At 41.7% G+C, this 12,412-nt stretch overlaps 1 protein-coding gene across 2 annotated transcripts in view; it reads left to right on the top strand.

The window, feature by feature from the left end:
* Positions 1-12,412, top strand: part of C14H7orf50 (chromosome 14 C7orf50 homolog) — a 140,769-nt gene that overhangs the window by 308 nt on the left and 128,049 nt on the right. Inside the window, exon 2 of one of the 2 annotated variants that reach the window (XM_060282463.1) lies at positions 525-614. The exons of the other annotated variant lie outside the window; for it this stretch is intronic. Coding sequence (XP_060138446.1) covers positions 612-614 — 3 coding nt within the window. The 5' untranslated portion in view covers positions 525-611. The remainder of the gene's footprint in view (positions 1-524; positions 615-12,412) is intronic. 2 annotated transcript variants of the gene reach the window in all.

Genomic DNA, 12,412 nt, shown 5'->3' with positions numbered 1-12,412 from the left:
AATACTTGTTTTCTGTTGTGATGCACTGAATGAATAAAATTGGGCAAGGAAAGAAACCAACTACTGGTAGCTTTAAAAATATTATATCTTGACTCCAAGCATGTACCCAGGAGCCTACAAAATGTGTGCACACAGTTCTGTAGTTAGGTAGTAACTACTATCAAGCCAAATTTTTAAATATATTGTGATACTTCATCCTCACAGATGCAAATATGTGTAGGAGCAAAAATACATAGACACTGTTGTGTACAAATGCACATGTGCAAGATTTGCATCAAGACAGAGATTCTGAGTGAGGGTGTATATAGTAAAATATACATGTAGGCAATATTACTTAAGTTCAATAGTGTGTATGTACACATTTCTCATATGTGTAGGTAATCTTGAGAGGGAAGTCTGTTGCCATTTGCTGTCCAGACACTTTTGGAACAGCTCACACTTGAAGAAAATGGGTGGAAGATGGTTGACTCCTCAAGTGTTTTCTGCACTGTCTATAATAAAGTTATTTATATTCACCTTTTCAGCTACAAAATTTGCTGTTTTTGTTCACTGAGTAATCTGGTGATGTCTCAGAAAGGAAAAGTGGAAGGAATACTCTTACCACACATCAGATGGTATAGTGCATATCTGTTTACCTAAAATAAAATGTGTATGCATTAAAAATGTAAGATGTGAAGCAGCCCTAAGATGCTGCCCTTTGTTCCACAATCTGCCTTGTTATCAGGACCTGTCTACCCATCCCAATGTTCCTGCTGAGACAAGAGGAAATTCTTCTTATGCCCCCTACTTCCCAGCTCTGTAGGCTGTGTCATTTGCTAAACAGAAGAGGCCAAGAGGTTGCTTGATATTGGCATGTTGTTTACAGCAAGGTTATATGCTATGTAGTGGTAACAGTTTTGAAAACTGCCAGTATATTACAACTAGCTTAGAAGATTAGTTAGAGAGAATGGTGGTTATATACCGTAACGGAAATTCTTGCTTGTCATTGAGGAAACAAGGTTTGCTCTTTGGTCTCTCTAAATGATGTTTTTGATTGATTGGCAAAAAGTCAACATTATTATTTAATTTTAAAGTTGGGAAATGCATTGAGATACGGTTCATTTTTGATGGAGAAAGATGTTTCACTGATTCATTAGGTTGCTGCATATAGCTGTGATTTACACAGCTTTTCTGTCCTCACATTTCCAATCTCCAAAGTGTAAAATGCAAATTTCTAATTGATTTTGGTGCAGAGCTGTTTAAAAGCAAGCTGAAATATTTCATAAGTGAAGAAGTTCAATATTATGTTGACCATACTTTTAATGAAATTTGTTCCAACAAAAATTTTGCTCAAATAAGACTAGTACATTTGCCTGTAAGACATGTTGACCTTTCAGAGCAATCTTTCTTTATTGATTTTTCATCTATTCATTTCCTTCCTTTTACATTAAATAGCAACAAGCAACTTAAGTACTTTGCTGAGCATTAGTATGAATGGCTTTAGAGGCCACATTGGGCTGAGGTAAATAATGGTCCCGATCTTGTAACAATGCTTAAAAGATAAGGAGTTGGTTGTGGGGCCATGTGTTCCCTTCCTCCTTGAGCACAATTTCTCTTGCCTTTTCCTTGCTAGCCTGAACTGTGATTAAGTGTTAACATCAGCACTGCCACTGACTACTGGTAGTTGAAAGCAAGTTAACCAAAGTTTGCTAATCAGTTGCAAATTCTGACTAAAAGGGAACCTTAGTTGCTGATAACAGAGTTAAAATATGTCTGTTATAGGTAGTTGGAGAGGGGGTGCTTGTATACTTTCACACAAAACTAATATTTCATGCAATTGTAGAGAAATAACAGCTGTCTCATTTGTAAAAAAACATAGTAAGAGGCACTTAAGTGTTGTGATGTAGGAGTTATAATTGCTGCCAGTCTCATCCCTTATTGAGTCAGATTAAAGAAAAAAAAATGATGGTTGACTGCAGCTTGTTATTAAAAGGTTTGCATTATTTTTCATCAACAGAAGTTGATCTACCAAACATAATTGCATGTGTCTTGATTTGCAGCACCAGCATGGCAGTAGCTTTCTTAAAAAGTTGGCCATTTGTGGAGTTATAATTACTTCTTTTATCTCTAAACATGCATTCTAATGGGAGCCTTGTCAGATATAAGCAGCTGGAGGCTTTGGCTGCAGTACAACAATAACCTGCAGGATTTGTGTTATGCTCATATTGTTTGACCTTTACGCAGGCGCTGATGCCATTGATTATGATAAATGTTTGTGGGATTTGGCCATATTTGTGTAACTACGATACTACCGTGTTTCCCACATTTTAAGACACCGTCTTATATTTATTTTACCCAAGAAAACAAGCCTATGGCTTATTTTCGGGGGGTGTCTTTTTTTAAAAAAAAAAAATACTGTACACGTTGCTGCTGCTGGGTCCCACGGACTCAGGGCTCAGGACGTGCAGCAAGCCTCCTTCTCCTTCTGCCACGTTGCTGCTGCTGGAGGCGGCCTGCCGGGTTGGCGCCCAGCTGCGCTGGCACTGGGCATCGGAGAGAGCAGGAGACTGATCAGCCACTGCGGCATCGCGCTGCCAGAGACTCGCAGCCACTGAGGAGCTCGCGGCACTGGGGCTTGAGGGCGGCTCTCGCCTTGCCGCCCTTTCTCCCGCTCCAGGGGGAGACACGGCTTCCATCCCCCGTTGCCAAGGAAATGGCCCAGGGGAGAGACGCCAGAGCGGAGGGGCCGCCCGGCTGTTGCCACCGCCGAAAACGGCAATGCTTAGGGCCGCCTCCTCCTCGCGCGAGATGAAGTAAGGCCCCTCGAGCGGTCCAGGGCTCGCTTCCGAATGCGCAGGGATAGGGCTGCGCCATTAAACTGCTTGCAAACTCCTTGGAAAAAAGAAACGTGTCCTGCAGAGCCCAGATCAAGGAGGTGGCCTGCGGGGTTGTCGCCGCTCAGCACCGCGCAGAGCGCCGGATTAAGGAGCTGGTCTGCAGAGTCGGTGCCCAGCAGCGCGGCGCTGGATTGGGGAGGCGGTGCTTCGTGCGGAGCTGCTGGGCGCCGACCCTGCAGACCGGCTCCTCGATCCGGTGGCCTGCCGGGTCGGCGCCCAGAAGCACCGCCCAGAGCACCGGATCGAGGAGCCGGTCTGCAGGGTCGGTGCCCAGCAGCTCCGCACGAAGCACCGCCTCCCCAATCCAGCGCCGCGCTGCTGGGCGCCGACTCTGCAGACCGGCTCCTTAATCCGGCGCTCTGCGCGGTGCTGAGCGGCGACAACCCCGCAGGCCACCTCCTTGATCTGGGCTCTGCAGGACACGTTTCTTTTTTCCAAGGAGTTTGCAAGCAGTTTAATGGCGCAGCCCTATCCCTGCGCATTCGGAAGCGAGCCCTGGACCGCTCGAGGGGCCTTACTTCATCTCGCGCGAGGAGGAGGCGGCCCTAAGCATTGCCGTTTTCGGCGGTGGCAACAGCCGGGCGGCACCTCCGCTCTGGCGTCTCTCCCCTGGGCCATTTCCTTGGCAACGGGGGATGGAAGCCGCGTCTCCCCCGGGAGCGGGAGAAAGGGCGGCAAGGCGAGAGCCGCCCTCAAGCCCCAGTGCCGCGAGCTCCTCAGTGGCTGCGAGTCTCTGGCAGCGCGATGCCGCAGTGGCTGATCAGTCTCCTGCTCTCTCCCATGCCCAGCGCTGGCAGGCGGCGGCATGGCTTATTTTCAGGGTATGGCTTAAATTTTACAAAAGCTTTCAAATCCTGCCATGGCTTATATTATGACTACGTCTTAAAAAGGGGGAAACACGGTACTGCTTGGAAGTTGGAGGAGCGTTGATGGCTAATAGCTCATCACCTCTGTAAGACTTCCCCAGAGGAGTCTCCTCACAAGGCTCCCTTTTTGTCCCCCTCTCTGAGATCTAGCAACCAGGGCTGCCTTAAGCATATCGGCCGTAGTGCAAAGATTTCTCCGGCGCCCCCCCCCTTTCCCAGAGTTATTGGACCTTTTTTTAGGGAGCTGACACCACACTTACACATTATTTAGGGAAGTTTTTAATGCTTAATAGATTATTGTAATTTAATATTCTATTGGAAGTCGCCCAGAGTAGCTGGGGAAACCCAGCCAGATGGGTGGGGTATAAATAAATAAATTATTATTATTATTATTATTATTATTATTATTATTATTATCTCTGCTTGGGGAGGGAACAGGAAAAATAAACAAACGTTTTTAGTTGCTCGTTTATTAACAATGCACTTGTATCTACGACACCACCACATTGATTTTGGCAGATTTAACACAAACTATCTTATAATGTAACACCTTGTTTTTAACAATGTTGATTTCTTTTTAAATTCAGAATACCTGCGTTATTCATGTAAAATAGTTTGATACAGTACATTGTATGGTATAGTTTTTCCTCAAATTCTAAGGTTCTCCTAACACCTTAATCTTTTGCTTTAATAAGGGAGTCCTTAAAACAACGTGCGAACATATTTAAAAATAATTAAAATTTGAAATCCACTACATAAAGCCAGCTCTCAAAAAATTAACACATAGTATATGCTTCAAATACCAGTTAAGAGATTTTGCATACTATTGGTCAGATAACGTTGTTAACATCAGTAGAATTCACAACAAAAATGCTTGCTCCTAGCACATTTCACAGCTTCAACTGCTACAGACTGTGATGGAAAATAATGCATTGGTCAGTCTGACTCTGAACCATGTCAAGTAAACTATGGAAGTAGCATATCCACAACACAAACTCTGCTAGTACTGTACTTTCTTTTCAAGTCTTAATTCCATAATGGGTACAATATGAGGGAGCCACAACTCCCAGCCTGTGAAAAATGGTGGAACTTGGTTATCAGACATTTTGAAAATGTGATAGTTTACAGGACATTCTTGCAGCCCAATGCCAGGTTCCAGGCATTGCAGTGGGTTGGACCAGATGACCCTTGGGTCCCTTCCAACTTTACAATTCTAAGATTTAATAAAAGGTCCTTACAACGTAATGCAATTTAGTCCCATATGATTAAAGGTAAAGGGACCCCTGACCATTAGGTCCAGTCATGGATGACTGGGGTTGCGGTGCTCATCTCGCTCTATTGGCTGAGGGAGCCGGCGTACAGCTTCCAGGTCATATGGCCAGCATGATTAAGCTGCTTCTGGCAAACCAGAGCAGCGCACGGAAATGCCATTTACCTTCCTGCCGGAGCGGTACCTATTTACTTGCACTTTGATGTGCTTTCAAACTGCTAGGTTGGCAGCCCTAGGCTCTGTGGTTTAACCCCCAGCGCCACCTGCATCCGATAGGGTTGTAGGGCTGTGCAGTAAATCGCCATACCTTTGAATTCCAGTATTGAAATAACATTCTGATGAGTGTTTCAACAAGGCCAATAGCAGTGAACAAAAGGTGGACACTTAACAGCTTCCCAGGGGGTAGCTCAGCTGAACAGATAGTTTACAGATACTTTGCAGATAATTTGGAGGCAGGGTGTCTCCAGCTTTGTTTGCTCTCTCCCTCCTAAGGAGAAGAAATGATAAGCCCTCCCACAAACCAGCAAACTCTTTCAGCTTTGCCTGTATCTTTCCATTTAGAACAAAAATTAAAAAAAATTGCTTCCAGTAGCACGTTAGAGACCAACTAAGTTTGTCATAGGTATAAGCTTTCATGTGCATGCACAGTGTGCATGCACATGAAAGCTCATACCTATGACAAACTTAGTTGGTCTCTAAGGTGCTACTGGAAGCAATTTTTTATTTATTTTTTGTTTCGACTACGCCAGACCAACACGGCTACCTACCTGTTTCCATTTAGAGCTCAGCTAATTATGCAGAGCCTGCTAATAATCCATGGCTGGACAATCAGAGATCCAGCGGCAGAGTAAAGAAAGAAGACAGAAGCCTATGAAAGCGGGAGCAAAGGATATTCACTATTCATTTTTTAAAATGTTTGAATTGCCATGACACTGTTAAGGAGAGGCCTATGTAATGGGGAATCTGGGCTTGGGAGAGCTGCTCAGGTGGAGAGATCAGCTACATCAGTCTGATTCCAGTCACTGATGTGAAGCTTTTGTTTTCTATTTAATATAAAAAAAGAAAGCTTCCGAAAATGAAATTTCAATAAAAAAATATGGATGTCACTTGAAAACAAAATAAAACAAAGAACTGGAAGGTTCCCCCCCTCCCACCCACCCCCACTGGTGAAATAATAGGGGGAAGAGTTTTTGTTTTTATTTTTGGGTGGTGTTTATGTTGTTCATTCCCTCTAAATAACTTTCCCCCATATCAAAAAGGAAGGGTTATTTTTCTTATTTAAAGGAGACATATTTTTTCTTGCTTGCCCTCCCTTCCGTTCATAAAAAGGGAGAGATTGGTGGGATGAGGTCTTGGGGGGGGGGCTTCTGTGGGGGGGGGATGAAGGGGAGAAGATTTAGCTGGCTGCCTTATGCTGAAATGGGAGGTTGGGTATCATGTGAGAATGATGGAGAGGGTGTTTTTTTGGTAGGCAGTGAAAGCAAAGGCATGTCTACTCACAAGCAAGCTCTTACTCCCAGGAAAGTAGAAGTAAGTTTAGTTTAACTCAGTGGGGCTTTTGCAGTGGGGAAGCAGATGCAGCTTAACTAGTAAATCACTTAAACTACTCTTAAATTAGTTGAAAATATATTAAATATATTACAGTGGTACCTTGGTCCTTGAACAGCTTGGCTCCTGAAAAAAACCCAGAAGTAAGTGTTCTGGTTTGTGAAGGTTTTTCGGAAGCCAAATGTCCGATGCGGCTTCTGCTTGAGTCGCATGAAGCTCTTGCAGTGAATCAGAAGCCACGCCTTGGGTTTCCGAACAGTTTCGAACTCAGAGTCGAATTACTTCCGGAATGGATTACCGTAAGTTCAAGAACCAAGGTACCACTGTATATAGAAGTTTATTTAATTTTTTTAAAAAAATCTACTTCTTTACATTTTAAGGCCCTCCACTGCCACAGGGAGCCTTGTCAAGACTTGCTACAGGGAAGCATGGCGCACCCTCTGCCGCACAGGGAGGCCTAGTAAGGCCCCCCACCACTGTGTGTGTGTGTGTGTGTGTGTGTGTGTGTGTGTGTGTGTATATATATATATATATATATATATATATATATATATATATATATATATATATAGTGATATATCAAGATAGTGTGATATTTAGCAGGTGATATATTGCCGTAGATATGTATCATGAAAATCGGATATTGCCCTAAAGCAGGCATAGGCAAATTCAGCCCTCCAGATGTTTTGGGACTACCACTCCCATCATCCTTAGCTAACAGGACCAGTGGTCAGGGATGATGGGAGTGGTAGTCCCAAAACATCTGGAGGGGCGAGTTTGCCTATGCCTGCCCTAAAGGGTTGTACGTATAGCTTGTGATCTAAATACCCTAAGTGGTTTGGGTGTTGTATATCTCTGTGTCTTCTTAAAATAATAAATTATTTGAGAGCATCCTGTTAACAGTGGCAGAAAAGTTTTATATGGTTTTGTTCTTCTTGTAATTATGTTATGCTCCCTTAGTCTTGATGAAAAGGAAAACAAAAGGCAAATACTTGCAGTAGACATAATTCATATATTGCACTCATTCTATTCGGTATCTCAAGTATTCTTACATTTTTCACTAAGATCAAGCATTTTTTGTGTGTGTCCACCCACATCTTCCATGGATTGAATCTCCACGTTTTCATTGAAATAAATCAGGGGTTAGCAAACTTTTTCAGCAGGGGGCCGGTCCACTGTCCCTCATACCTTGTGGGGGGCCGGACTATATTTTGAAAAAAATTATGAACGAATTCCTATGCCCCACAAATAACCCAGAGATGCATTTTAAATAAAAGGACACATTCTACTCATGTAAAAGCATGCTGATTCCTGGACCATCTGTGGGCTGGATTTAGAAGGCAATTGGGCCACATCCAGCCCCCGGGCCTTAGTTTGGGGACCCCTGAAATAAATGGAAGAAGCAGATGGGGGAAGCATTGGGGGAAAGAATGGGAATAGCTGGGGCTGCTTTATTGGTAGTCTTTAAAGGAACTGAATGAATATTTGGGTTGTGAACCAACATCTTTAGTAATCTGCTATTTATCCCATGTTAAATGGCTGTCTGTAGGAGTAAATTCAACTTTCTTAAAACCTTGGAACCATCTGAACACCATATATGAGGGAACCTGCTTTCTGTGAACAAGATTTAAGTTAGTCATGGGGGAATCTGGATTAATTTGGTACCTAAATTGGCAACACATTTATTTGTTGTTGCTTTGCTATTAATGAAGTATTCTGTCATGACAGCAAATTCAAGAAAATGTACAAAAATGTGTTTGAAATATTTGTATGCACAGATAAGAATGAATAATTTTGCATTCCTTTGAATATTTTTGTAATGGGCTGAACAAATTTCCCAGGAAAGCATATTCACAGCTGGGAAAACAGCTCCTACTTTGAAAATGGTTTTCCCAGGCAAAAAGCTTGCATCTCCAACTGTTTCTGGTATAAACACAATATTTTGTGTACTATTTAGCAGGGTTTCAAAAGGTTAAGAATTCTTCATTGGGCATTAACCAACAGAATGCAGCAGCATCTATATAAATTTTGTGCTGTAGTTTTGGTTTCTTTCTTCAACCTAAGATCAAAGTATAGGGAGATGGGGTGAGAAATGTAGTTCCCTTTTTGTGCTAGACATGATAGTGCATCCATTTTTTAAATCCCTGGAAATTAGTCAGTTAAACACTGCCACTTTATATACATGTTTTTATTTATTTAAAACTACCATAGCCCACGTTTCTCTAGGGAGGGGAAGGTACAAGGTGGCCAAAATAAAGATAAAAATACAATGATGCAGTCAGCCAGAATTGAATTACTTAAATTCAAAGGCTATATGCAAACCTGGATGCAAACTTCACTTAAGCTTTTCCAGCTTAAGTGAGGTTTGCATCCAGAAAACAGCCCATTGTATTGTTGTTGCCTTTGAGAGAAAAAGGCAACTGCCAAGTTTTGCTGCCAAGTTTTCAAATACATTTTATTATAACTGGTGATTGAATGCTGCCTTTCAGACATTCAGCAGTTACTCTTGTGAATTATCTTACACTTTCTTTACCATTACTATCTAAACCCTTAGCAGCAGCCATCAAGTACAGTGGTACCTCGGGTTAAGAACTTAATTCATTCTGGAGGTCCGTTCTTAACCTGAAACTGTTCTTAACCTGAGGTACCACTTTAGCTAATGGGGCCTCCTGCTGCCACTGCGCCGCCACCGCACGATTTCTGTTCTCATCCTGAAGCAAAGTTCTTCACCTGAGGTACTCTTTCTGGGTTAGTAGAGTCTGTAACCTAAAGCGTCTGTAACCCGTGGTACCACTGTATTGGTCGGTTGGGGGTTCTGGATGTCCAAGAAACAGCTATGAGGAAAAAAATGTCAAGGTTCTTTCAGTTTCTGCTCTGGGTCTGTGGCTCTCATATACCTTAAATGATCATAGAGTTCAGTTTACAGTTTGAACAAGTAGTCTCATATAGGAAGGTATGTGAAATCTTTTGAATCTCTAAATATAAGACATGTGACATTTAACCAAAAGATTTATTTTAGGAAAGAAAAAGCAACCTAGAATTGGCATAAAAGTTGCATAAGGATATAAAACCGTTCCTTAAGTTGAACACAAGTTCATTTTTAGAGCAGGACGGAATGCTTACTTTTCTTAACAGATTTTAGTAGTCAAGAGGCTCAAAATCAAGATTCCTTCTTTTGGGAGCCAGGAAGCATGCTGGACTCTTCAGAGCCAAAAGCCCATAGAAACATTAGTGGACATAGGAGGAGGAAATAGCAGTCAGTCTTGATAGGCACACCCAAAGTTAGCCTCAGACCAAGAAGTAGCTCTGGCTCTGCCTTATGCAGAGGAACAGTTGAGAGAACTGGGTATGTTTAGCCTGGTAAAAAGGAGACTGAAAGAAGATATAATAGCCATCTTCACATATCTAATGGGCTGTCACATGGAGGATGGAGCAAGCTTTTTTTCTTCTGCTAGGGAGGGTAGACCCGAACCAATGGATTCAAATTACAAGAAAGGAGATTCCAACTTAACATCAGGAAGAACTTTCTGACAGTAATACCGTAGATGTTTAGCCGTGGAATGGACTTCTTTGGAAGATGGTGGAGTCTTCTTCCTTGGAGTTTTTAAAGCAGAGGTTGGATGGTCATCAATCATGAATGCTTTAGTTGAGATATCTGCATTGCAGGGGGTTGGACTAGATGACGCTCATGTCCCTTCCAAGTATACAATTCTATGATGATAATAATAGCAGAAGTTGCACAAGCCCCACTCTCACATTCTTGGAGTACCAGACAGTTTTTGATCAGTGACAATATTTGACTGGCCAACCTTAGCTGCTTTTAAATCTATTCCTACATTTCTTAAAAGGGGAGATGCATTTTAAGAGGGGGAGAGATATGAATGTATAAGGGATCTGGAAAGGAAAAAGCTATTTTTTTACAGTCTCGATAATAAAAACTCCTATGAAATATGATAGCATCAAAAGTAAACGAGACTGGTTTAAAAATCTGGAATTTTGAGGAGAAGCATTGCATTGGCACTCCTTAATTGTGGTTCTTATTATCATCCCAAATAATACTTTAGAATTCATAAGAATTGCTTGTAGTAAGTCAGAACAGCCTCCAAGAGCTAATAAGATGAAACTGTGCTGTTTCAGTTCTTCAGAACAGAACAGAGCTGGCAGCTTCCTCTGTTGCCACCTAGGGTAGCTGGCTCAGCAGATTGATGTTTATTCTTAGCCTCTAGCATTGCTATATCCCTAGGTGAGGAAAGGAGAAACGATAGTGAAGTGTAAAATAAAGGGCTGAACTGTTTATCATATATGTTTGATCCTTAAGTAGTATTATTTAAATGGGAACACATTTAGAATCAGTCTAAATTTAGATGAGTGGAGAGTATATGTAGTTCAGGGACAGAGCACCTGCTTTGCATGGACATCGTCTTATGCTCAGTTCTTGACCTCTCTAGTTGAAGATTCTCAGGTAGTAAACCATACTGGATAGCTAGGCCAATTGTTATCATATGTTCTTAATCTCAAGGCCAGAATCTTCCATGTTGAAATGCATCTTAGGTCATAAATGATATGATTGAAACCTTGCTGGCATTGTAACTTGAGATCTCAGTCTTACACCCATTTAGCATACTTGTGAAATGGAGAAATTGTTGCTTCGTAGTTTATACTTGCTACATTGAAGACAAAGATAGACCTATTATTACTCTCACATTTACTCTCACTATAGCAGGCAATAGAAGTTACAAGCTGATATTCAGTCAGTGGATGCATTGGAGAACATGTCAGCCTGACTGCAAAATCAATGCATACTTTTTACCTTCCAGTAAAAAGATGCTGTTTATCTGCGTTAACAGAGGTCATTACCCATTTATACAGATTTCATTGATTTGGCTGCAGGCTTTTAACACTCTGAGAGGTCACCTTAGATACTATATAAAACATTGCCTCTGGCATCTATTGTTGGCTGCTTATTGGCTCCACAAACAGTGCCCTTTGCTTTTATTATACATGGGTAAATTCCCTTAATTAGTTTTGCTTCAGAGTGAAAACCATATATAAATAACTGTTGGTTGTCCTCATGGATAAGTGTTCAAAAACTAGTAGTAGCTTCATTTAGCTGGTCGCTTGACATTCTGAATGTTTCTACTTTGTGTTGCTTTCAAGTGGCATCAAATGTCATTGCATGCTTGTTTTGTTGCTTGAGTGCCAAAAGGCTAACTTTGAATGACATCCCACATACCAGACTTTCCACAACTTCAGGCATCTTTTTGCACAGAGATTTTCTCATGGGCTACTTTCCTTGCTGTTCTTCCAAGTTGCAGACGTAGCTTTGCTACCTCATTCACAACCATGTAGTATCTTTGCATTAGCAATAGCAGTCGTGTTGTGTATAAGTGAGTTTTTAATATTGTTGGAACTTGGTTTCACTATAAAATTATTGTGTTCTTGTTACCCTCTGTTGACCAACACACTCTGTTCTGACGACTTTCAAGTGTTCCACAAACAGCTATAACTGTGGGTGGGAGAAGAGAGCATGCTGTTGTTTTAACTTTTACTCCTCATAATACTGGAAAGATTCCAGGCAAAATCAGCTAAATACATCATTTTTTCAGCAACTGTACAGATGCTTATGACTTTCCCACAAAAGTTGAAAGGTTGCCTTCTACTTGATAAGAAAAGAAGCAGCAACACTTAGCTTTCATATCTTTACCTGTTCTAATCCAGCTGGGGTCAGGTCTAGTTATTGGACTGAATAAGCCTTGGTTGCCCTGATAAATTACCTTTCTATCAGAAGATGGACAAAACTTATTTGTTGCCTTTTTAAAAAACAAAGTGAAACTCAAAAGCACCTCATGACA

Source organism: Zootoca vivipara, chromosome 14 (assembly GCF_963506605.1).
Source record: "Zootoca vivipara chromosome 14, rZooViv1.1, whole genome shotgun sequence".
Classification (NCBI taxonomy): Eukaryota; Metazoa; Chordata; class Lepidosauria; order Squamata; family Lacertidae; genus Zootoca; species Zootoca vivipara.
This window is presented reverse-complemented; position numbering and strand designations above follow the sequence as displayed.